Below are 25,941 nucleotides of genomic sequence, written 5' to 3'. Positions count from 1 at the left end.
GCATTGCATAGATTTTGAAGGCAACAAGTCAAACTTCTCAATTTTACCAAAGGGAACATGTCTGTTGTTAGTTTAGCTTATGTACCTTTCAGCTCACGGACCAAAGTATGTTGAGGACAAAATTCTCATTCTATTCATTCATGTATAATAATAATAATATAATAATAGAGTCAAAAGTAGAGTCCATCCATTAACAACTAGGGAAACAAATGGACATGTTTCCCATCAAATAAGCTGAATATGCGGAACCTTGTTAATTAGTAGATTAGGATCCAAACAAATGAGTTAAAATTAGAGAGTTGAGGAATAATTAGTAGATTAGCTTGCTTCAATATCTAAACAAAATATGAATATGATGCGCAAACACATATACGGGTATGACACTGACACACCGATACTAGTAATAATATGAGAAAATAAATAATTAAATTTAATTAGATTTCTATCATATATGTTAGTAGTTTCATGTAGGTGTCTGACACTGATATGTATCAAACACCCTTCGATTAAAAGTATTGGTGTTATAGATTGCTACTGCTAGTACTACTTACTGTATATCAAGAGGGATCAAACAGCATTCTTCAACCATTTGTTTCTGTCCATCTTTTCTTTGTTTTTTATTGAGATCAAAGGAATTATCGTTATCAAGAAAATTATGTCAAAAGTAAGGAATTTGTCAATTTGTTGAATTATAGGTACTGCCCTATAGTATAAAACAATGTAGAAACAAAAACTAGTGTCAAACTGTCTACTAGAAGAAAACGACAATAAAGTATGTACGAGTCTTCCTGTATGATTTAGGTTTAGGTTTTAACTGAAGAGAGTGACAATTCACTGGGCATGCTGACTGATAAAAATGACTTTCACAGCGCACACACACACACTGTAGTGTACATAAGAAGAGCCCATCCCTCATCAATCATCATGAAACTTGAGCTTGAGATCACCCCCTTCTCGGAATTCATTATCAATTTATCAAGCAACCATGATTCTGATTAATAACAATTTGTTCCTTCCACCCCACATTTTCGGAGAAAAAATAAACAAGATTTAGTCCAGAAGTATACTTCCAAACATGAAAAAAAAAAAAAAAAAAAAAAACGCATCTTTGTTACGAAATACTCCCTCCAAACACAAATATAAGCAAAAAAAACACTTCAAATTTTGGTCACTATTATAAGCAAAACTTAACTACTTTTAAACTAATTAATACTATTATTCCTAATATACCCTTATTTAATTCTATTTTATTTTAGGCATTTATTTCAAAATAATAAAGACCGACCCAGCCCATCCGTTTGCACTTATTTTGTTCCGGTTTACTCGGGTCTTGGGCAGGTCGGCGGGTCCTGTCCACCCCTAGGTAAGGGTCAGCACTCAGCACGATCAGCAATTATAGAGGGTGGTTACTTCCCCCACCGGAAGATATCTTCCAGTTGGATGGGGAGATTCTGAGCAATTACCATTATAGAGTGATGTGTATGTGACAATCCATGAATAGCCTTGGAAAATGCTTTAGGTAATAGGTTATATATACATATATAGGAATAGGACAATATTCAGAAGAATTCTCACAGGTTGCACAAAACAAATAGCTTAGTTGCATTAGGTAAGTTGACTAGGTTCAGATTGTGGAAAATAATCCACAATAACCACATACTATTTGCTTATGGTCATTTTTTGTTTGTTTGAGAAACAAATAGAGAAAAAGTCATGCCATGAACAGCAAAGACGAAAATAATCCAACACAATAAGCCTTTATGAATACCACCAAGTTAAGGTACAACAATAAAAAAACTTGGTAGGTTTACTATTAATTCACATAAAAATTGTCTAACTATTTGTGAATAAATCAATAAAACCTCAAACTAGTGAGAATTTCTTTATCCCACCAATATTTTCTAGCTTATATCAAAACTGAATCAATTCTCATCAAGGGAAAAAAAAGTGGTAACGACCAGGAAAGGAAAGTGTCCACTATAGATACTGCCCTATTTTTCTCTTTCAAAAATAAACTACAATCAAACCGTCTTCATGACGAAACAGATACAAAATTACCAATGTCATTGAGTTTTCCTACATGCTTTAGATTGTAGCAGAGGCAACTGCTTGTTGGTTTGGGCATTCTGAGAGATTATGTCCTTTTTGACGACAACCGTAGCACATCCTATTCTTCCTCTTGCCACCACTTACAACGGAACTTGGCGGTTTCTCAACAGTTTCTTTTTCTCCAGCATCTGGTTTCTCGCCTGCAGCTGATTTTTCACCTGCATCTGGTTTAGAACCTGCAACTGATTTTTCACCTGAAACTGGTTTAGAACTTGCAACTGATTTTTCACCTGAACCTGCTACTGATTTTTCAACAGCACCTGGTTTAGAACCTGCAACTGATTTTTCACCTGCACCTTGTTTAGAATCTGCGACTGATTTTTCACCCGCGTCAGGTTTTTTCTTCAACGGAACTGCACAGCTTATTCTGACAGGCCTTCCAAACAAGACACTCTGGTCCAATGCAAGTGCTGTCTTGAGTGACTTACTATCACTGAAATCTACATGAGCATACCCTCGGAAGTCTCCCGTTTCCTTGTCCGTACCCAATCGTATGGACTTTATATTGCAATTTGAGAAGAATTTTCTCAGCTCTTCCTCTGTTATTTCCCATGATAAACTTCCAACATATATTCTATTATATCCCTCCTTCAATTCCGGAGTAAACCGGGTTGCTTGAGTTGCTTTATAAGGTTGAATTCTAAGAAAAAGTCCTCCCCTGTTAACATCAAATGTTTTATAAGCATGACATTGACACAAGAAATGAGCAAAAACAGTGAATCATCTTTCTATAAAAGAAAACTGCCATTGTTACTAACATGTCAGCTCCATCAAGAGCCAATGCTCGTTTGGCTGCTGCTTCAGTCTGCAGGAGAAATGCCACATAAATGTCAGCAAGTTATCGAAATGCTCCATAACAATAATCAAATTTTGAAATTGGAAGTTGTCCCTAAGTGAGAATAAAATCTTGAAAACCGACATATGTACTGACGGAAAGAGGGTTATAATGTATTGCTAATATAGCCTGCTGAAACATTGCATAATATTCTACGATCAATCCTACCATATAAGGAAGCACGAGATTTGACATGAAATTGCATAATACGATCAGAAAGTATAGAATAGGGATATGGTTAAGGGAAAATAAGGAAAAGTTGAAAAAAAAGAAAGAAATAATGTTTGTTTTAAACTCACCTTATAACTAATAATCGCAATCCCTCTAAACTTGCCAGTGTCAGGAAAAGTCATGCAATTAATTTCAGTGATGGTGCCACAGCCTTCAAAATAACTTCGAATGTCATCCTCACTTGAATAGTAGGGAATTCCTCCAACATAAACTTTTGTAGAAGCATCACCATTTTCTTGACTGCATGAACATCACAGAACATATAATAATCACTTAAAAAACTGGGACCAAAATTTCACAATGTATATCAAACAATGTTGTTAAATAGCCGCTATAGTGGCACTATACCGCTATAGCTAGCAGCATTTGGACAAACCGCTACAGCGTAGCAGAAGTTGGACAAACCGCAATTGTTCTGTGATAAGCTATTTAATATATAATGTCAAATAGCCGCTATAGTAGCGTCATAGCACTATTGCATAGTGGAATTTTAACAATCCTCTATTTTCCACTATCTTCAATTGACAACACTAATATCAAACAAATAAATAAAACAAAAAGCAACATTATTTCATTTCAGCTCACAAACACAAACACAATCTTTCTTTCCTTCACACTAAATTAATATTCAATTTTCTTCTATGCAAACTAGTATAATAGATTTTGCCTACGAAATTGATTCAAATTTGGAGCTAAAATTTATAGCTTTTGCCTCAACAATTGATTTTTAGTCCAAAATTTTATTGTTCAACCAACTTTTACACTACAATCATAAATAATTTTACATGAATAACTCACTTTTAGCTATAATTCATTCAAAATCAATGTTGTTACCACAGAACCAAACACACTAAATACAACCCACCATTGCATTGTTTAAGACAACTAAATTATCAAATGAAACAAAATTAACAATGATAATTAAAAAATAAACAATAATAGATAAAATCACCTGGCAGTGATATTGGTGTTAGCCAATCCATTAGATTGTGGCAATTCCTCTTGGTGATTAGAACCATTTTCCTCTGCAACTTTGGAACTTGCCTCTACAGTTTTGCCATTTTCCTCTGCAGCTTTGTTCTTCTTTCTATTCTTCTTCTGCATATTCTTCTTCTTTTGCTGCTCCTTCTTTTTCATTGATTTGCTAATAACCTTAACAGTATCCTTAACAGCAACAACCTCATTAGCCACAACATCACCATCATTTGGTTTCACTCTTTTTCTCTTTCTAATCTTCATCTTTTCCAAACCCTCAGTCCCAATTTCATTGATTTTTTCAGTTACTTCATCCTCACGAATCCATCGGGGTTTTACTCTCTGTTTTACTCTCTTAACGACAACTTCATTAGCCACAACAACATCACCATCATTCTTTTTCACTGATTTGTTGGTATCCTTAACAACAACAACCTCGTTAGCCACAACATCAACATCATTCCTTTTTCTCTTTTTAATGTTGTTCTTTTCCAAACCCTCAATCCCAATTTCATTGTTTTTGGTTCCTTCATTTTCATTGGGTTGTTGTAAAGGTCGAATCTTTCGGAGTTTTTCTCTCTTAGACAAAATGGGTTTGTTGATGGAAGAGTTAATATGATGTTTAAGAGAGTTGGAAGATGAAGAAGGAGGATTAGATTCAGCATTGATTTGGTTTAGGGTTAATTCAGTTCTAAGCTTCTGTTTAAGCTTCTTCTTTGATAGAACCATTCTTAATCTCACTTAACAAATTTCACCACTCACTGGGTTTTGTTTTTCCGGTTGTGGTTCAATCGAATTTTGGGGAAAAAACGACGCCGTCGTGTACAAGCTTTTCTAGTTTGGCTTAAGAACTGAGGAAGGAGGAGTTATAATGGGCTTGGGTCAAAACGAAGGTAGAGTTATTATGGGCCTTGCTGAAACCCATTGGACTTTTTTTCTACTTTTATTACAACAAAGCCCATTATACATTACCAGCTTCTTTTTAACCACTGATCTTTAATCCTACACATATACATTCTTAAAAATAAATTAAAATGAATAAAATCGATTGATCCAGTTCAAATCATGAATGAATATATACCTAAGGAAGGATTGTTCGGAAGGATTCAAATTCGATGCTTAGAAAGGACAATTGTTTCTTGCAGTCAAACTTCAAATTAGAAGAACACTTTATCGTGAAAACTGAAGAGTTAATGAAAAAAATGTTACAAAAATTGTCCTTTATAGATGTATAATCCTATTAACTACTTTCTCTCTCTCACTTTAATCCACTCTCAGTCTACTTTGACAAACTTTATCATTGCTTAGATAATGTGATCGATAAACGTCACCGATACAATTTAATTTATCTAATATTATATATATTATTATTATTGTTGTTTTGTAGTGGCAAAAAGCAATTTCTTTAAAAAAGTATGGAAAATATTATTGTCTCCATCAACCTTCTCTTACTCATCGATGACTCCTCCTTCTCCCTCGACTCCATCAACAACATCATCAACAACGTAATCAATGAGAATGTGAGGTGTTCGGCGTTTCGTAGGAATGATGACATGAGTCAATAGGTTTCCGGTGGATTTCTTCATCGGAGAGAAACGAAAAGATCTAGAAATCTTGGAACTTCATCACAAAAATAACAATTGATCATTTGAAGAATAGTAAGGAAAACAATTTTTGTGATGAAATCTTGGATTTCTGGTGTATTTTTGCCTAGGTTATACATAAGGAAAAATGATAACAATGAGCAACATATATGCATGTTCCAAACAAGAAAGCCATAAGGTAGCATTATTGGTTTGGGCCTTCACATAATACCCATAGACATTGGAAGTTATTTTTCACCTCACATTTTCTAAAAAAATCACACATGTTACATGATTACAGACATATAAATATTCAAATTATATACTGTATAAAAAAATGATAACGAAAACAAAATTAAACCCTTTGGTTAAAAAAAAAATTACAAAATTAAACTCATATTCTAACAAATTAAACCCTTTGGTTAAAAAAAATATTACAAAATTAAACTCATTCTAACAAATTAAACCCTTTGGTTAAAAAAAAAACAAAATTATGACAAAGAACAAAGGAGACATCAAGCAATAATTACAATAATTGAACTATTGTCCATTCATGTGATGTACTAGTTTTATACAAAAAAGACAATAAGACACACTTTCCCCTAGAAAACTACAAGAAAAAAAAATGAAAAGAAAGAAACAAATAAAAAATAACTACAAAGGATAAGTGACGAATTTTTCTGCCAACATGCTTAAAATTTATATTATATCATTCTTCCTTTGAAAAATCACTGCATAAGCATTAAATCCAAATAGGTCCCACATGATGTCTCTATCTTTGGAGGCTTTCCTTTGACTAACTGAATTAAATTTTTTGCCACTGAAATTTCATCCATTGGATTTGTGAATCCCATAAACTTTATCAATTTTAGTTGCTCTAATATTTTTGTATATTTATTTGCTTGCATTAAGCCTGAATTGGACCTAGGAACATAATAACTTTTAGGATCAATCTGCATTCAATCAATGGATAAAAATGTCAAAAACTTCAAATAATAATGTTATAGCAAAACAAGAACCTCAATTATGATTAAGTATAGGAAATTCTACCATTACAAAAAGTTGCTCCAAGGCAGGGCATAATTTCAAGAAGGAGACTAAGGCATTGGTGCTGTTTTCATTTTCATGATTGTCAATCCACCATAGTTCTCTCAATTTATAGAATATAAAACTGCCACTTGAAGGAGAAATTGATGGCCATATCAGTGCCTGCAAGGAACCCCTTTTGGTGTTAAATTGTAGAAGAGAAAAAATGAGAACAACATTGACAAATAATTTGAGAAAATAGAATAATTAAATTTAACCACATATATTAATATTGGACACTGACACAGACATTGACAAATGTCAGACACTAGACACACTTTCAATATGAAGTGTCGTTGCTAGATAGACAATTAATGAGAAGATATATGCATGATATCAGCAATAAGATACAATAGGAAATTATGGAGAGCATACCTCAAAAATCCATCCACATAATGTAAGAACTTCAGAATTCTTTATTGTTAATAGTGTTTCATCAAAATCTTGAGCAATCAAGTCACTGCAGCTTAGGCCTTGACTGAAATCAAGGATGGCATGACACAAATTGAAATGAGATTCTGGCCAAATCCGAGGAAGAGGTCCGCGATATCGAAAAGATTTAAGTTTAGAAGTTCTAAGATGAAGAGACTTCAACTGCAAGCAATCTAAGATAGTTAACTTGTGAAGCTTTGATTCAGACTCAATGAACAAAGATTGCAATCCACAGCAATCAGTGATCACCAAGTTCTCAAGATGATCCAAATTCGAAACAATTGAAGATGCTACTTCACTTGTCAAATAGCTTAGTGATTTCAAATATAGACTTTTCACTAAGAAAGTTTGAGGAACAAGATTATAGGTGAAGTGTTGCTTATTGAGATTGAATTCAAGTTCATATTTCCTTTCAAGTTTTTTCTTCTTGTAAGAGAAATCAAGGAGAAGCTTACTATTTGCTGCTATAGCTGCAAAGAGTGCATTGTCATCATCAAAGTGAAATTGAAGCTTGCGCGGTCGCTTTAATGGATCAAACACATCAAAATTGGTTAGAAATTGAGCAACAATACCAGTGATATCTTCTATAGTTCCATGCTTAACAAGAATTTGGTTCCACAAGTCTCTCCACCTAGTAGATATGAGGCTGGTTTCAAGTGCATGTTCATTTGGTAGAAAAGATACTATGCAACCTAGAATTTCATCTGGCAAATTTCTAAACAGATCTTCTATACTTTCTTCCATTGAACCTCTAATGTTTCAGAATTGAATTAGATGAGTTGGATCACAAAACTTACCAAAGTCAGGGTAGGTCTCAAGGCTCAGATAACACTGCCATAGTTGTTTATAAAGAAAAGATATTAAAAATTGATGTTGGTCTAATTTGTGTTATGGACTTGTGGATATTATTTATACTCATGTTCCACCTTACGATCTATATCTGTTGGTCTTGGTTTATTTTTCCTGTTGAATTCAATTTTGTAGTATGGACTATGAGCCAACTCTATTTGAATTTTTATATTTTGATGAGACTGAGTATATTTTTGGACAAGAGATATTAATTACAATGACATATGTTTGAATATTTATTAATTTGATGGCTTAAATGCAGTTTTACCTCCCCTGTTTTGAAAAATGCGAAATTTTATCTCCCCTATTTTAAAATGCGGAATTTTACCCCCTATTTTATAATTTGTTGGATTTTGCCCCCCCCCCCCCCACCAAAATTCTGCACAAAATCTGTTTTTGAGCCTCAAGTTCAAAGCTTCGCACAGAACTCAATTTGGATCAATAATTCACCAAACTGGTTCCGAAACAACCTAAATCGAGTTAGTTTTCCACAGAATAAAACTCCACCAAATTTGGAGTTACAGAAAGAGATTAATTACCGTTTTAGTGAAGGTATGTTCAAATTAATTATCGTATGAAACTACTACTGGTATTTTCGTCATGCCTCTCACCCTGTAGCTCATTTTTTAATACTATTTACATGTATGGAAAGCTAAAGAAATTACCCTTGTTGGCATTTCAATTTAGTCGAATTTGGAGTTACCATGCGTTCGGTAGACGATGTTGAATTTGAAGGTCACAAGTAGATTTTTGCAGAATAATTAATTGGACAGACCTTCACTAAAACGGTAATTAATCTCTCTCTATAACTCCAAATTTAGTTGGGTTTGATTCTGTGGAAAGCTAACTCGATTACGGTCGTTTCGGTATCAGTTTTGTGAATTATTGATCCAAATTGAGTTCTGTGCGAAGCTTTGAACTTAAGGCTCAGAAGCAGATTTTGTGCAGAATTTTGGTGGGGGGCAAAATCCAACAAATTATAAAATAGGGGGAGGTAAAATTTCGCATTTTAAAATAGGAGGGTAAAATTCCGCATTTTTCAAAACACGGGGTAAAATTGCATTTAAGCCTAATTTGATTTGATATTGTGGACTCCACAACATGAAAATATTATCAAAGTGGGAAGGCCAAAAATGAAAATACTAGTACAAATGATTTTCAATCCCATCAATTAATCAATATATATTTATGAAAGGAAAATATTGCAGATAAGTGTTGGAGATATTGCAGTTGTTATATTTGAAACATGTATATCTATGTCATGTCATTTAAGACAACTTTAATAAAATAAAATAAACAATACATGGTCAAATTAGACCAATTCCAGGGAAGGAAAATTATAAATAAGTGTGACTTGTAAACTTGGACTTAATCATATATAGTTTTTTATAACATATAATCATATATTTAATATAAATAATTTGGCAAGAAAAAGTGGACGTTTCAACCGGCCAAGTACTCTTAATATTAACCTAAACTGACGTAGTTTACCATACAAAAATTTGGGTATTATTTGTCTTATGCTAATTCCTACAGCATGAAGGGAAATTTTACTCAAAGTAAATAATTAAATATAAAAAACTTATGACAAAGCAAACATTTGTTTCAAACTTGTTGATGGAGATAATGAACTCCAAGACCAAGCACCTATTAGATTTTATTTCTTGCGGAGTGCATTCATATTATTAATCTTTCGATGGTTCAATTTTTGGAGCAAATGACTTCCTTGGCTATGTGCAAATCAAATAATTTAGTCAATCAAATTAACATCATGTGTACAAATAAACTCTTTATAATTTTTTACATAAAATTTTAAAATTATTGTATAACATCCTAATTTTAATTTCATTACTCTTATGTAACTCTCAAATTCCAAGTGCAAGAATTGCTAGTAGTGCTTCCAAATTTCTAATAATAAATTAACCTATATAGCTTGTTGATCTTGTTGGTCTTTTGAATTAATGATAATCAAACTAACATTTTGTTTTTAGTGGAAGATGGTTACTCCTCTTACTTGGTCCTGATAAATCTTCTTGTGCCATATGGTTAATGCATGGTTCACTTCATGTACATGTGATGTGGATGGTATCATGAAAACATGCCACATACATGCATATTCAATTATGCACACTACATGTACACTACATTGGTTGATTTTATTCACTCCACAATATGAAGAGGACAAGAATCAAGATTACATCCAATAATTTGTCAAATAAAGAAAAGAAATATTACATCCAATAAAAAATAAATAAAAAATTCTAGAAGTCACTATTTGAAAGGGGTTCATGAGCATCATCAGCAATAAAGATATTATCATAGAGAATGGCAGCAGCAGCTGAACCAATAAATGGGCCAACCCAATAGACCCAATGATGTGTCCATGTCCTACTAACCACAGCAGGCCCAAATGACACTGCAGGGTTCATTGATGCACCATCAAATACACCACCAACTAAGATATTTGCACCTACAATACAACCAATTGCTAGTGGTGCTATAACACCAACATTCCCTTTTTTTGGGTCTATTGCTGTTGCATAAACTGTATATACCAATCCAAATGTCATCACAATCTCAAAAACTAATGCATTCCACACAGACACACCAGAGGATAGTGAGAAAGCTGATGTTTCCTGCATGTATAATGCAGACAAAAACATGAGCGTCAATAATCTATGTAGCATCGACACTTTATATTAAAGTTGTGTTCATTGTTTATGTCCGACACTGACACATTCAGACACATTCAATTACTTTATTTTCTTAAACTATTATCAGTGTTAGTTTGTCAGTGTTGTGTTGGATGTATATGGACGGAGTAAAATTGCGATTCAGTTAAAATATAGGGACTAAAAATGCATTTAAACATATTTTTTAAATTAGGTGATGAATGTATATGTGTAGATTATTGATTTAGTTACCATTCCACCAGTGCAGGAATTGAGAAGAATGCAAGCAACAACTGAACCAAGTAACTGTGCAATCCAATACAAAATACTTCTCAAGAAGGTGATGTTTCCTCCAATGAAAGCACCAAATGTGACTGCAGGGTTCACATGACCACCAGAAATGTTTGCACCAACAGAAACAGCCACAAATAGGGCAAATGCATGAGATAATGATGCAACTATGAGACCTTCAGGAGTTGCACCTCCATTGTTTGTAAGTTTGCCTGCCACAATATCCAACAATCTTATCTTAAAATTCTCAACAATGCTTAGTATTAATTACAAGGAAAAATACTAAGACAAATGATATTTGACACGACATTTACATCAAATTTCGACATCAACTTAGATGGTTGATGCTGTCTAAATATGTATAGTTAATTAATTTCATGCATTCAAATATACATATATCTATCTATCAGTTATTTAAATTGTGTTCAAATATACACGATATTCATTAACCATGATTTGTATTCGAATATACACTTAAAATTTGTTGTTAGTGATCTTCAAAATTGTGGTTAATTGTGTTAAGTTGATTAATGAATTGCACGCTTTATTACATTCAGTAACTATCAACTTAACGTAATTTTAACATATATGAACCGCGTTAAGCACCCAAATTAATGTAAAATTTGTGTGTCAAATTAACACAACTCGAAAGAAATTAGTGAAGGTCTTGCAATAAACTATCTAATTCAACAATCTTTTTTTATTGAGTGAAATATTTGTAGATCTCAACACTTTATATGAGATCGAATTCCAAAATAGTCGGTTCCACACGAATTTCACCGAAAAAAATGAATGAAGACTAAAAAGAAGTGTTAGAAAGTGCATTATAGATTGCTCACTGTAAGCCATCCCAGAGCCTTGGCCAGCAAAAACAAAAATGATCATAGAGAAGAATTCTGCAAAAGCAGCTCTAATGGCAGCAGGATTACTAGCCTCTCTAGGAGACCCAATTGCTATTCTGTATATTGCCATTAATTAACTAAATAATCAATCAATCAATATGAACATACAGAAGCTTTTGTTCTTCTTGTTAATTTTCTTATAATTTTGTTAAGAGTGAAAATAAACAGTTAGAACTAGTTGTTGTTTTGTGTTTAAAAAACAAATTTATTAGCTAAAGAAACGGTCTAATTCAATTGTTTCCGGGTAAGACTATCAGGTTATGCAGCCTAAGAGTTTGTCACCTCATTACTATATTTAGCTCTTGTTTATGTGGCTATGATTGATGTGGCTTCAACTACATGGTAATATCAAAGGGTTAAGACAGCCCTTCACATAATGTTGTTAAAATCAACAATGAGACTTGACAAATAATGGACATATATTGCACAATGTTGACCGCCAAATCTTACGGTTGTGTGCGTAAGTTTTAAGTGGTATTTATCATTTTGTATTCGGACCAAAAAAAAAATTGCACAAATTTATATGATTGCCGATTTTATATTTTTCACCATAACCTCCTTGTACAATATTTGTTTTTTATACATCCGTAAAAGAAACAATTTGTTTTTTTCATCCGAATGTGTATTTCCGAAATGTTATTACTAAACGGGGGTGGATAAAGTTGTTCTCTGAATAAGTTGGGCCAGGCCCAATTTCTCTAAACAACTCTAAATATCTAGCAACTTTGGAAAGAAAAATAATTAACTAAAATCCAAAAAAAAAAAAAAAACTAGCAGAATAATGAATAAGATGACATTATCCAATTTAATGTCAAATAAATAATAAAACCAAAGATGAAAAACAAGTTTCATTGTCACATAACCACAAGCTCCTAGCCACATCACATGGTCTAAATTCTACTCACTATCCAGCTACTATTTCATTCCATCTCAAAACTTGAAGCTCTAAACCACTCTTCACCACTATGGTACTCTCTTCCTGTTCTTTTACTTGGACTTCCCCCTACTTATCTCATAAGGTCAGTTCATCATATATATATTTTTCTTCTTTTCATTACATTCATACCATGTCCATGTTCTTTATACATTTTAGCTTATGTACTTGAAACTGTGAGCTGTTTCAGCTAAACTTGCCACATTCGAATCATTTGCTTCGGAACGTTGCAACTTCATCTTCTAACAATGTCTCTTGTGCAATGGAAACAACTTCTAGTACAGAAAGTAAGAGCATAAACTGAATGAATGAATGAATGAATGTCCAATGTGAAATGCAGCCAAAAAACTACTATTATCAAGCTTAACCTATCAGAAGTATTTTACCTTTATCAAATCTTGATCTGAATTTTGACTCTCCAAATTTACTTACATATAATAAGTATGTAACATGAAACAGATGCATTTATAGGGAATTGTATCATTTTTATAGTTTTTCTTTTTAATTATTAGGACACTGCCAAAGAAGACCTCTACTGTTGGGTATAGGAGCATTAGCAGCAAATTTGCAATCAACAAATTTACTCTTTGCTGAAGGTATTCATCATAATCACATCTTTGTTCATATGTATGTAATACTTAGAGGAGTCACAATTTTCTGAAATTTTGAAATTCGATTAGTGCTTATTTTGTAGAAATACCAGACAGATACCGAGCTTTTGTCGATTATTCAGATGGATATTCTTACGTTTATCCCTCGGATTGGAAGGTAAAAATCACACTGATATCACAAAATGCTACTCCCTCAGTCTCATATTAAGTGTAGTGTTTGAAATATTTGTTTACCTTTTTATTCACTAATATACCTTTATTATATCTCAGTTCACCTAACTACTCCACTAAACTACATTAATAAGAGTGTTCTAGTAAATGAAGTTCATTTTCTCATATAAATTAGTACACTCAATAATTTTCTTAAGATGTGTGTGTAATCTTAATAAGCACTTTATATGAGCCAGAGGAGTAGTTTCAACAGCCACATAATTTTCTACAAGTTTGTCACTTGTCCGAGTGATCTTTTCCCTAGGAATTTGACTTCAGGGCTCATGATTCTGCATTCAAAGACAGATATCTACAGTTACAAAATGTAAGGGTAAGATTCATACCAACTGAGAAGAATGATATCAGAGATTTGGGACCAATGGAAGAGGTGATTATGATGTAGATTTTGTTTTATTGTTATGGAGCTTAGTTTATACTTATACAGTTATACCTAACAAATTTGTATCTTCAACAGGTTGTAACTGATTTGGTGAAATATAGATATACTGCACCAAACCAAAGATCAACAATATATGACATGCAGGAGGTGTCTTCTCATTTTATTTCTTCTCCATTTTACTTTTTCATAACATTATCTTAGGTTTAGATGGTAGATGCAAATTGACAAACAAATATTTCTGAATTCTAAATGCAGCGGACGATAGATGGAAAACATTACTATACAGTTGAGTATGTACTTGCATCACGAGGTTGGGGTAGTGCCTCCTTTGCAACACTTGCCATAGGAAATGGTAAGTAATCTACCATCTCCAATCTCGGTGTGATATCCACATAAATGTTCTCTCAAACCAAATCGCATACTTCTCTGTCCTGTTAGAAAAATTATTACAAGTGACATTGGTATTAAATTAACTAAAAATGTGTAAGCCAGACAAAGAGACAACTTTGAGAAGACTAATTATTCAAATGAAGCCAATTTCCTTCAAATTATGTGACTTCAGTGTCATAAAAACAGATATCACTGCTAACATCCAAACTTGACTGCACTTGACTTCTTGCCCAAGGTTAAGAGAAAGCTTAATATTTAGTATGTCTAATGATTTTCATGTTTAAGCACCAGAAGTTCAACTGCAAAAGCTCAGTAATATAATAATGCTAGATTTCATATAATCATAATCATAATAATAGTAAAAGGTATCTACATAAGCTCACTCATGATAGAAGACAAGCAATTGAAGTTGGTTCTATACAATGGCATGATGTTATGGTTCTAACTCCTAATGCAAACTAACATTCACTTTGTACAGGAAGGTCCTACACATTAATTGTAGGAGCCAATGAAAGGCGATGGAAAAAAGTACGAAATCAGCTTAAAGTGGTAGCAGACTCCTTTAGGATCTTTGACATTTGAAATGTTACAGGATCAAACAAGACATGTTCCAACTAGCCTACATATCAAGATTGAAATATATGTAAATTTTTGCAAGTGAATGATATCATCTATCGTTTATATCATACAAATACCAAATTTCTTTCGGTTTCTGTATGTCATACAGAGGTCTCCACTTCGACACATAAATTGCATGTGTATATAAGAAACTTTATCAATCGCTGAGAATTACAGAAGGTTGCCATCAAAGTCATGAGCTAAAACTCATCAAAGAAACGTTAATACCTGATGATAAATTAGATGTTAAGGTTAATCAGGTCATTAGTGCTTGTAAAGCTCCCATTTCTTCCTAGGATAATAATGCAATGTGATTCTCTTAGCTTAGTTTCATATGTTAATATATAAGCAGATAAGTTGAAAACAAAATTGAAATTTAATAAAACAAAAAGTGTTTGTTTTCGGCAAAATACATGTGGAAATTTGCATCTATTACAAAAGACCCCCACCTCCTCCAACAACAGAAAAACTTGTGACTCTTGCAATTCAAGCATTGGATGTGATGCCTCTAAACTATAGCTAATTATGTACAGAGCTTACAACTTTTGAACTGTATTTTCAACAATTTTCACAAATACAAAAAATACATTAATGAATAAGTTCACAAATTCATCATCCACACTTGAGACGTTGAGTGAAAAGTAAGTCTAGTAAAAGAGTCACAACAGCTGAATTTGTGTTAATACCACCTTATCATTGTACAACAAATCAATAATATACCATGGAGACAATAGGTTAGTCTAAAGTCTAAACTGCTTGTCTCCGAAAGAATTCAGCATCCACAACCCAAATCCTCAAACCAACCAAACTCCAAATTCCTATCTTTAAATCTGCACAGTTCCTGCTACTGTATCCTCTTCCTATGCCTATAAATGCCGTGTGCTAGCCCAAGCTTGATCATTCCCATTCTTGCTATACATGAACCTCCACCTGACATTAGAACTTTCATCAAGCGCAACAATCATCAGAGATTCAACTCAAGCAGGACATGAAACAATTCTCGTGAACCAATATTAGTTGCAATTACTCACATCATATGCTCCAAACTCTAAACAAGCCGATGCTGACGCAAACCTTTACCAAAATGAGGTTGCATTAATCGGACATACAGACCATTCTTAGCCATCAATGAATCATGGGTCCCCTCTTCCACTATCCGTCCTCCATTAAGTACAACTATATTGTCCACATGCCTCATCATGGCAGCCCTGTGAGCTATTAAAATAGTGGTCTTGTTTCCCATTATCAGAGTGTCTAGAGCCTCTTGCACTACTCGGCTTGACTCTGATTCAATTGATGAGCTAGCTTCATCCAACAACAAGATAGGTGCATTTTTCAGCACTACCCTAGCAATTGCAATTCTCTGTTTCTGTCCTGGAGTTAAGTCAACACCTCTCATTCCAACATGAGTGTCATAACCATGAGGCAGGCTACTGATGAAATGATGAGCATTAGCTATTCTTGCGGCCTCTTTCATTTCAGCTTCACTGGCATTATGTCTAGCATATATGATGTTTTCCCTTATGGTTGTTGAGAAGATAACTGGTTCCTGCTGAACCAGACCAAGGTGGCTCCTGAGCCATTTCAGATTATACAGTTTTAAATCCCTCCCATCCAGTAAAACTTGGCCAGCAACTGGATCGTAATATCTCTCCATCAAAGATATTATAGTACTCTTCCCTGACCCTGAAACTCCCACAACAGCAATTGTTTGGCCTCCACTGACTTTGAGACTGAAATTGCTTAATACCAGCACTTCTGGCCGAGTAGGATAACAAAAATCAACATTTTTCAACTCGATGCTTCCATATACATTAGGTGGCTTCAAGGCTGAGTTATCATCAGGATCAATTTTAGGCACCCGGTCTATAATTTCAAACACTGAAATGAGAGATTTACGTCGCTTGAGTATGTAAGGAGCCAATCCAAAAGGCTCCACAAGTGCAAATGTAGCAAATGAAAAAACAATGTACTCCTTGAGGGCAGTAGGTGCAGCTACATAACTGTTTTTTATACATATTGCAGTGTACCAGAGTAGAAGGGCATTACAAGCAAAAAGTAGAAACTGTGAAAAGCCAAATGCAAAACCAATGGCCAACCCATGAAGAAAGCTCTGCTTAAATATTTTATTTAACTGCAGCCTGTAGAGTTCCATAACCTTGTTACCAGCACAAAATGCAACAACGGTGTAAATATTTCTAACTGCATCTTCAAGAACCAAAGATGCCTTTCGGTGCATTTCCTGTATTCCCCTTGAAAAACCAGCAAGCCACAATTTCTGCAACATTAAAGGAAACTGCCTTAGCACGTGCATTATGCATATGATAAAAGCAAATCAACAAATTCATTATGCTATGCCAGCCTTGTTAAGTCATTCACATATTTAGCAACAGCAGGTCCAATAGTTTTTAGTGATTGATTTGATAGTAAACAATGAACACAAATCAACATAAATGAGAATTCCCGTAAATGAAAATGAATTTCAAAATCACTGAATTTTGCTAGAGGGATAAAGAAATAAAAGTTCAAACCAACCACTAGAGCATATTACACGGCAAAACCAAAAGAGCAAATGCATACCTGGGCAATAGCAGAAACACAGAGAACTGGAAGTGTTGCTAATGCCACAAGAGCTATTCTCCAGTGCAGCAAAACACCAATGAGAAAAGCAACAATAACTGCAGCAATGTCCTGTATAAATATGGAAAGTCTGTTGCTGAAAGCAGCTCGCACAAAAGTAGCATCATTGGCCAATCGCATGGATAAATTGTCGGCACTGTTCTCCTCATCATCGTACCATCCAATTTCATTACGTAGCATGGCTGCCATGTTGTGTAAACAGATTTAGGGGCTCAGAAGTGCAAATTGTTCTAAAATAAAACTATGCAGTATTTTGTGCAATGCTTGAACAATTTTGTGAAATATAACAAATCAAATTAAAATATATATTAAAAGTTTAACTTGAATGATAAGTTATTTTAGAATATTTTAATACTTATTTATAATGACCACATTATATTGAATGTTCATCTTAAAATTTTAAGTATTAATCAAATAAATTAAGGAAAGCAAATATGTCATTTGATTGAATAGTTAGCTATGTTTTTATTAATCAAATAATCAGACAACTGAAATCCAAATGTGTCAGAACATGAAGATAACTCACGACTGAGAGAGAGAGAGAGAGAGAGAGAGAGAGAGAGAGAGATGAGAGTATGACGTGACTTCATGGAATTGAGAATCAGAATTCAATTATAATATATAAGGGTGGTTAGGTTACCGGAGATTCTAAAAAATAAACATGCGCACCTGAGAACATCATTCTCCGGACTCTTTCGGTCATTTTCTCCCCCATTATCCCAAAGTAGAAATGCTGTAAAAAGTTGGCTACTACTGTCACAATACCCATGCAGGCAATGAGTAAGCACCACTTGTCTATCTCCCCCCGCAAGTGATGAGTTGCATCGATTCTATAGTAAGTTGTCACCACCAGGCCAATAACATAAGCTAGAAGGGGATTGAACGCACCAAAGATTGCAGCACCTATGCTTCCTAACACAGCATAAAGCCACTCTGCAAAACTAAGCTCTGCCAGTCTCCAAAATGAAGGTTGATCCCGATGCCGTGCATCCTTTGTTTCGTTCATTTTCACTGAAAATTCATCAGAATAACTATCTGGTCTGCTAAATGTTTGTGAATGGGAGCGTTCATTTTTAGGATCAGATGTTAAAAGAGGTGAAACAGGGGATTCTGGATCAGAACCATTTGATGTTTGTCGATGCACTGACTGAACATCAATCTTAGGTAACTCGGGTAGCCTCATTTCAAAACTATCCTGCCTTTTTATTGATGGCTCTTTCTCTGTAGAATCCAAAGACTGACCATTCTCCATCATCTTCTCAGGCGGTGGGCTCTGCACTTGTGGTGAATCTTGTAAGTTAAAGAAGCCATCTGAAGGCCGAAATACAGCAGAAATTCTTTGAAGAGAGGGTGACTTCATCATTCTAGGGGATGATGGTTCTTTGCAGCTATGACTCTCTGAAGAATCTTTCTCAATTTGAAAAGCTGCAGTCTTCTTGTAGTTGCGAGCAGGCATCCTGCATGACAATAAACAAATACAAAGTGATTCCCTATATCCACTTTTGAAATCTCAGATTATTAAGAACACCATAAATATTAAAAAATTTAATTCTATGATATTAAGATGGAAAGAAAATAGCATAATGATTATTCATTTCTAATTATACTAAATCATTTATGTCGCAAAGGTTGCTTCCACTAACACAATATCTGTTTTTAGAATAAGCCATTTATATTTTCCATAAACAGAAACAATAGTGTGAAACAAAGGAAGTATGATTGCATGCAGTATTTAGACCTCTTTGGAAGTTTTGTAGCCTCTTCACATCGAAGAAGCTCTGCATATAAGCCACCCAGGGTCAATAATTCTTCGTGAGTACCCATTTCAACAAGTTGACCTTCCTCCATAACTGCTATATAATCAGCATTCTTTATAAGACTAAGCCTTCGAGCAATAATTATTGTCGAGCGCCCCAGCATAAGGAGATCCAGGGCCTCCTGAACAGACCTCTCAGCCTCAAAATCAAGTCCACCAGTAACCTCATCAAGCAGGAGAATGGATGGATTTAGAAGCACAGCTCTTGCAATAGAAAGCTTTATTTTCTGTTCTTCTGTCAAAGCTAAACCAGCCCTGCCAATCTGAAAGACAGATGCCCCAGTTTGGGAAGTGGAATGAGAATTTACAAATAATTGAAAATACAAACAAACAAAAAACCAGAATCATAGGCTTCATTTGATCAGGTCAATCAAGCTTTACCTGTGTATCATAACCTTTATCTAATGAACTTATAAAGGTATGTGCGTGAGCTATTTTAGCAGCCTCTTCAATTTGATCTGCTGTGGTATCCCTTCCATATGCAATGTTGTCTCTTATACTCAAACTGAGCAAAGCAGGTTCCTGGGTGACCAGTCCTATTTGGCTCCTCAGCCATTCCAGTTTCAAATTCTTGATGTTTTCACCATCTAAAAGAACTTCTCCTGAAACCACAGATTGATAAATCAATTTAAATCTGCAATGACCTATAGAGTGATTTTAATGAGATAGCATGACTATGCACTGTGAAGGGGGAAACAATTACCTAATGTTGGATCATAGAACCGCTCCATGAGTGGAATAATACTACTTTTTCCAGAACCATTTCTGCCAACAAGTGCCACGGTTTTCTTAGCAGGAACCGTGAGATAAAAACCACTTAAGATAGGGATTTCAGGGCGTGAAAGATAACTGAAGTAAACATTCCGAAACTCTATATTTCCTTGTACAGACACAGGAGCACTTCCGTCGTGATCAAAAGATGAGGATGACCGGCTTATCATCTCAAATAGTCTATAGGCAGCTATTCGCCCTTGATCAAATGAGTAGAAATTTGTCGCTGCTTGGTTTAATCCCCTTAATCAAGTAACAAAAATGGTAAGCAAAATATAAAACAAATAAGAAAATATAGAAGTTAAGAATGATGCTTACAAGCCGCTTAAAATCACAGCAAACAGAGCTGTTATAATTTCCCCACCGTGAGCTTTTCCATGTATAACCAAGAACCTTCCAACCCAGAGTTGTAATGCACAAGAACATATTGCGAGTCCATATGTAAATCCAAGGCCAAGCCCTTGGACAAGACTTATTAATATACCATATCTAAGAGTAGCTTGCAGTGACGTTGCATATGAATATTTAGCCAATGTTTCATTTGTAAATGCAGACAAGGTCCGTATATAGGAAACTGCCTGCGTCACAAGAAATTATACACAATCAGAACCAACAGCACTTGAATAATTCACCAAATAATGAGAACTTCACCATTATTTCCAATTCACCAAAATCAAAACATCAAAGAAAGAAAAAACAAAGATAAAAGCCCAACATCTCCAATCTTACAATTAAATAAATGTTTCCAAGCATAGAATAAACCTCAACTATTCCATGTATAATAAATTAACTCTGGATTCAGTGAAGCATCAACCAATGATATTAATAACTTTATCTATGTATTTATGACAACTTAATAACAGCACTCTTTATCAATACCCTTTTTCATACACCTAACCCTACACCATCCCATTTATGCTAAAAGTACGAGAGAAATTTCTCCATCTTTCACCATATACGGGTCATGGGTGCATAAAAGGGAATGCTGGGAGAATATTGTCCTATCCATAATTACAAGCAGACTATTTGTAGTGGAAATCTTGAAGCATGTTATTTTGCAGATCTCATTTCGTAAAATTATGACATAGTTTTCTCTTCCCTTTAGATACCCAGTCACATAATGTACTACCCTCGAAGTATGAATAATATAATGTTATTGGAATGATATATAGAATGTTATGTCTCAATCATATAATTGATTCAATAATTCAATGCAATAATGAATAAAGAATCAAGCAATAAATAACCTGTTCAGCAATGCTGGCTGCTTCGGCATATGCATCTTGGATATTCTCTGCAAGCCTATGAAGGAATATATTTGATATTCCTCCAGCAGCAACAATAAATGGACCTGTAGCTAATGTTATCAATGCAATCTGCCAACAATTGATAAAAGCAATAACAAGACCACTGAAGAATGTAGCCATATTATGAATATAATTCCCAACCTGTGTCATTAAAAGTCAATAAACATATTGTCTGAGATGCGTGTGTTGAGATATTAACCACAAAGAACAATAAATTTGCAGACAGTAAAACATACTTTTTCACTGAGAGCAGACTGAATGAGCAGTACATCACTCAACACTTGACTCACAATGTCTCCATTATTCCCATAAGTATCAAAGAAACTCATATCTTGGTTAAGTAATACTCTAACATATTTTGATCTGATGACAGCTGTCTGCCGTTCTCCGGTAAGAATCCAACATGAAACCTCTATTAAACAAGAAAGAAAAATCAGTACTGCGGGAAACTTAGATTCAACAAGTAGTAAAAACTCATTCTTCATGATTAACTTACCAATCCAACCAGCAACAAAAACACCACCAGCAATATAAACAATGGTCAAAGCAAGCTGCAAAAGAAACAACAGCAAGGGTAAGAAAGTATAAGTCCATTTTTAACATCCGAGTTACAAACAATGGATCCTGCAGAATAATTATTTTAAGGGAAGGAAATAAAAAATAATAAAAAAAGTAAAATTTACATTGGAAAGAGTATTATTTATATCTTAGAATTGAGTTTTGGGCAACTCATCCTTACAAGACCGGCTTTGTGAGGTTGAGTTAGGCTTTAAAAAAGTAGATTACACAAGTTCTAAGACTCTTTTGCCATATTTAGTTCCTTAACTAGTGCCCCTCGCATTTTCCTAATTTTAAAATTGAGTGTTCTACAGAATAATTAAATCTGTAGTTGTAATGTCAGTTTGATTACGACATGAACTGGTTGAACCATGAACCAGATTTTAAAACACAGCCTGTAGTCTGTTGTCGGTCAAAGTTAAACCACATCAAATTATGTCATTATTTTCCTTCAAGTTCAACATAATTTTGTTGTATGTGAAGCTGCGCACAACAGTTGAGTTCTATGTATTTATTAAATATTGAGTACAAGTGTGATAGAAGACCCACTAGCATCAACAAAGTCTATGTTTAAAGATACGATTGTCGCAATCCAATATTATGGTTCACTAGTGATACGACAATGATGTAATATTCCAAACCATATTTTGTCAGAAACTCAGAGTTATATATTTTTCTGTCCGGGGTCTATTTTGGTAAAAACCAAAGCCGTATGGGAAATGATTGTTGTCACAAAAGGTTGAATCACGATGGGCAACCAACAAACATGACTGGATCATTTCAATTTTACATTTTTACCCCTCGATGATTTCCATCATAATAGGAGATAACTATATGATGCTCTTTTAATATTCGTACACGTAAGCCATTCACGAGGAAACTGCTTTGTGATAATAACGCACTCCTCTTACGGTATTCGGTGGAATTCAAGCTTGGCTTTTTATAGCTAATATAGAAGCTCAAATTGAAATATTTCCCAATATTAGGGAGTACTAGTGAAACGACAACTATTGTAAATTTGTAATACCCTGATTGATCCAATGGTCCTTGAATGATCATATCAATTGTTCAAATACACAATTATCTAGTGAACCGGCTTAAATCCCTTCGATTCGAAAATTAACCTTCATTTAACAATCCCGACAAACCTCAATCGCCCCAGGAAACACTAAAACTAACTGTTTTCAATGTTTGCATCCTACCATAAGCTAGGTTGAAAAAGGCTATAGAAAATGTGAGCTCATGAAATGAGAGGGAAGAGCTGCACATCTCACGTCCAACCAATAATGGACTAGTTCCGGCATCAATCTCATCAGTCATCATCGGGTGGAAAAACGAAGTTCTAATCACCCCACTCACAAAAGCCAGGTTCGACAATAGGGGCAGATTCTTGTTTAAATAGGGCTTACTTCCATAAATCACACCCACCTCTAACCCTTCTCTCTGAATCCTCACTCTCCGATTCTTCATTTTCTTAACACTTAACTAACACTAGAAGAACCACAAAACAATTACAAATATAACTCTCCAACAGCTAAAGGAATTAATGTACTGATCACCAAATCAATAATTAGATAAATTATGTAAATAAATAGTCCATCTATTTTTCATGAAAAATCAATTTTCAATTACATCAAGCTGAGTACACCACAATGCAACCCAAGAACACAAAACTACAAGCTTAGATTACTTCATTTTCAGTGACTAATTAAAACCTAGAAAGAAGAAGCTAAGTAGTAAAACAAAAACACTGATTTCAAATTTCGATATAAAATGAAATGAAATCTAACCTCCTTGAACCTATGAAACTGATCTTTCTGTGGATATTGAGGAACCTGAATAACTTTAGCAAAGTAGTGCAAATAAACAACAAGAGCAGTACCATGAGCAGCGGCGGCGACAGAACCAACCACCATAAGAAACCAGTCAAACCGGTCAGCACAAGCAAAGAGTTGAGAAAAAGGAACAGAAGCTGGCGGCGGCTCAATATCCTCCATCTCTTCCATCTCTTCCTCCGCCTCCATTTGCTGTGACGCAGACGTCTCTGCACCGAGGTCCATATACGGTGAAGGAGACTCCGGCGGCTCTGAAACCTCCGACACCGGCGTCAGAGGTTGAATATGAGGTGGAGACCAGCCGAAAAGTCCCCTCGAACCCATCATCTCGGATCCTAGTCAGTAACGAAATTGAAAAACCTCTCTCAACTGAATCAGATCCAGCTCCAATTTCACAGCGGTAACTAACTTTCCTGTTCAATAATCGACATAGTATTGAACGCCACCGTAGTTGTTACGTTATGAGGTGGCGGCGCGTGGGTTGACTCGGTCAACAAACGGGTACTACGGTAAAAACTATAAACCCTTTCTTCTTCTTCTTCGAATTTGCTTTTTCGATTTTCTAAATTTTTTTCTTCTCCGATTGTGAAGTTTCCGTTTGGAAGGAAAAAAAGTTAGAAAGTGTGAGCGAGCGTGTGCTGTGAAACTGTGATGACAAGCACAACACAACACAGAACGCAACGCAGAGGTGGAAAATGGAGAAAGGGTGTTTTGGTAAATTCAGTTGTAATGATGGTGTGTTGGTATATGTGTGAATGTGTGAACAGCTGGATGATGTTTGAGGTAATTACCTTTAGGTCCTTTGTAAGAGTCGTTAGAGTGACACGTGCGAAATATTGGTGTGCCAAATAGTATTAATAATTAATAATAAAATTAACAACTGATTAATTTAACTAATGTTCATTTAATGAAAATGGATTAAACAATGGAAGCGCTTTTGGTTGTGGCGAGGAGAGTTGATTGATAATTTGATTGTTTGGAGTTAGGAGACGACGCTTTTTTGTCCTGTGCCAGTGCATTTCAGCTGTTCACTTTCTCTTTTTCCCATCTGTAATGCTGCTTTTTTTATTTAAATTTAATTTAAAGGACTCCTCTTTTTGGATTTTATTATTTTTTTGTCAAGTAACCGCTAAAATTTTACTAGTACTCTTGGAATGAATAAATAAAGTGTTCGAAATTTTGTACCAAAAAAAGAAAATTGTTCGAAATTTGAATCTCAATTTCTATGTATAAAATATAATTCTTCTACCGACTAAACTAAGTTCATAAGACATTATTTTTACTATTATTTTTTATATTGTGAGAATTTAGCTCATTCCACTATATTTACCCTCTTTCAAAGATTTCAATTTTTATTTTTTTTTGTAATTTATGCATCTAATTCACTTTTTAAATTTTTCATAAATTAATTGCCTATATGAAGGGGTAGTTTAGACAAAACTATATTTTGTAAAAAAACACTTTTTTTTTACTTAAAACACTATATTTATTTAATGATAAAAATGTTTTTAATATGCCTTTTGGCATTTATTAACTCGAAAAAAAATAATTTTTTTAAAAAAAGAAATCATCTTATGCGAAAATATATCATTTCATGCGGATTTTATCTGAGGTTTTATCTTAAGATATACTGTAATTACATACAAAAGTATTAGATGAGAATCAGGATCTTAAAAAAAATCTACAAGAAACGTGTTTTTTTTTTGCGTCCAAATCCACATGAAATACAAATATTTCTAATAGTGGCTGTATTTGTTTTTCATAAAACTCTCTTTGCATTTTATTTATTTATTTTGATAATTTTCTTTGTAATCATGTTTAAGATGTATTAAATACTATTTGTAATTTTTTTTTTCAGTTAGATATTGTATAGGAGTATTATATAA

The 25,941-nt window shown here is 34.2% G+C and overlaps 5 protein-coding genes across 8 annotated transcripts; 1 reads left to right on the top strand and 4 right to left on the bottom strand.

The window, feature by feature from the left end:
• Positions 1 to 1,738: 1,738 nt before the first annotated feature.
• Positions 1,739 to 5,152, bottom strand: LOC123897273 (phragmoplastin interacting protein 1). Its single transcript, XM_045947850.1, has 4 exons — positions 4,128 to 5,152; positions 3,244 to 3,415; positions 2,868 to 2,914; positions 1,739 to 2,767 (listed from the first exon to the last, which is right to left on the bottom strand). The coding sequence occupies exons 1-4, from the start codon at positions 4,877 to 4,879 to the stop codon at positions 2,086 to 2,088; spliced, it is 1,653 nt and encodes a 550-aa protein (XP_045803806.1). The 5' UTR covers positions 4,880 to 5,152; the 3' UTR covers positions 1,739 to 2,085.
• A 1,035-nt stretch (positions 5,153 to 6,187) lies between these two features.
• Positions 6,188 to 8,238, bottom strand: LOC123902354 (F-box protein At2g39490). 2 transcript variants are annotated; one of them, XM_045952051.1, is made up of 4 exons: positions 8,042 to 8,200; positions 7,195 to 7,999; positions 6,784 to 6,942; positions 6,188 to 6,686 (listed from the first exon to the last, which is right to left on the bottom strand). In XM_045952051.1, exons 2-4 carry the CDS (start codon positions 7,993 to 7,995, stop codon positions 6,462 to 6,464), a joined length of 1,185 nt encoding a protein of 394 aa, XP_045808007.1. In that variant the 5' UTR covers positions 7,996 to 7,999; positions 8,042 to 8,200; the 3' UTR covers positions 6,188 to 6,461. The 2 variants fall into 2 exon arrangements, with proteins under 2 accessions (XP_045808007.1, XP_045808006.1); XM_045952050.1 differs by having other exon boundaries at positions 7,195 to 8,238.
• Positions 8,239 to 10,361: 2,123 nt separating this feature from the next.
• Positions 10,362 to 12,035, bottom strand: LOC123902355 (aquaporin TIP1-3-like). Its single transcript, XM_045952052.1, has 3 exons — positions 11,903 to 12,035; positions 11,025 to 11,275; positions 10,362 to 10,736 (listed from the first exon to the last, which is right to left on the bottom strand). The coding sequence occupies exons 1-3, from the start codon at positions 12,033 to 12,035 to the stop codon at positions 10,362 to 10,364; spliced, it is 759 nt and encodes a 252-aa protein (XP_045808008.1).
• A 743-nt stretch (positions 12,036 to 12,778) lies between these two features.
• On the top strand, positions 12,779 to 15,232 carry LOC123896779 (photosynthetic NDH subunit of lumenal location 1, chloroplastic). Of its 2 annotated transcripts, none has more exons than XM_045947149.1 (8): positions 12,779 to 12,984; positions 13,090 to 13,186; positions 13,412 to 13,495; positions 13,594 to 13,667; positions 13,986 to 14,108; positions 14,196 to 14,267; positions 14,376 to 14,472; positions 14,989 to 15,232. In XM_045947149.1, the coding sequence occupies exons 1-8, from the start codon at positions 12,931 to 12,933 to the stop codon at positions 15,090 to 15,092; spliced, it is 705 nt and encodes a 234-aa protein (XP_045803105.1). In that variant the 5' UTR covers positions 12,779 to 12,930; the 3' UTR covers positions 15,093 to 15,232. The 2 variants fall into 2 exon arrangements, with proteins under 2 accessions (XP_045803105.1, XP_045803106.1); XM_045947150.1 differs by having other exon boundaries at positions 12,809 to 12,984; positions 14,993 to 15,232.
• Positions 15,233 to 15,485: 253 nt separating this feature from the next.
• Positions 15,486 to 24,883, bottom strand: LOC123896768 (ABC transporter B family member 20). Of its 2 annotated transcripts, XM_045947141.1 has the most exons (11): positions 24,011 to 24,883; positions 22,159 to 22,213; positions 21,899 to 22,074; positions 21,603 to 21,803; positions 20,674 to 20,933; positions 20,288 to 20,598; positions 19,966 to 20,186; positions 19,507 to 19,847; positions 18,438 to 19,225; positions 17,709 to 17,950; positions 15,486 to 17,406 (listed from the first exon to the last, which is right to left on the bottom strand). In XM_045947141.1, exons 1-11 carry the CDS (start codon positions 24,380 to 24,382, stop codon positions 16,177 to 16,179), a joined length of 4,197 nt encoding a protein of 1,398 aa, XP_045803097.1. In that variant the 5' UTR covers positions 24,383 to 24,883; the 3' UTR covers positions 15,486 to 16,176. The 2 variants fall into 2 exon arrangements, with proteins under 2 accessions (XP_045803097.1, XP_045803090.1); XM_045947134.1 differs by having other exon boundaries at positions 21,899 to 22,213; positions 24,011 to 24,784.
• Positions 24,884 to 25,941: the final 1,058 nt, after the last annotated feature.

Source organism: Trifolium pratense, linkage group LG1, assembly GCF_020283565.1.
Source record: "Trifolium pratense cultivar HEN17-A07 linkage group LG1, ARS_RC_1.1, whole genome shotgun sequence".
Classification (NCBI taxonomy): domain Eukaryota; kingdom Viridiplantae; phylum Streptophyta; class Magnoliopsida; order Fabales; family Fabaceae; genus Trifolium; species Trifolium pratense.
The sequence above is the reverse complement of the archived record's forward strand: the minus strand, read 5'-3'. Positions and strand labels throughout refer to the sequence as shown.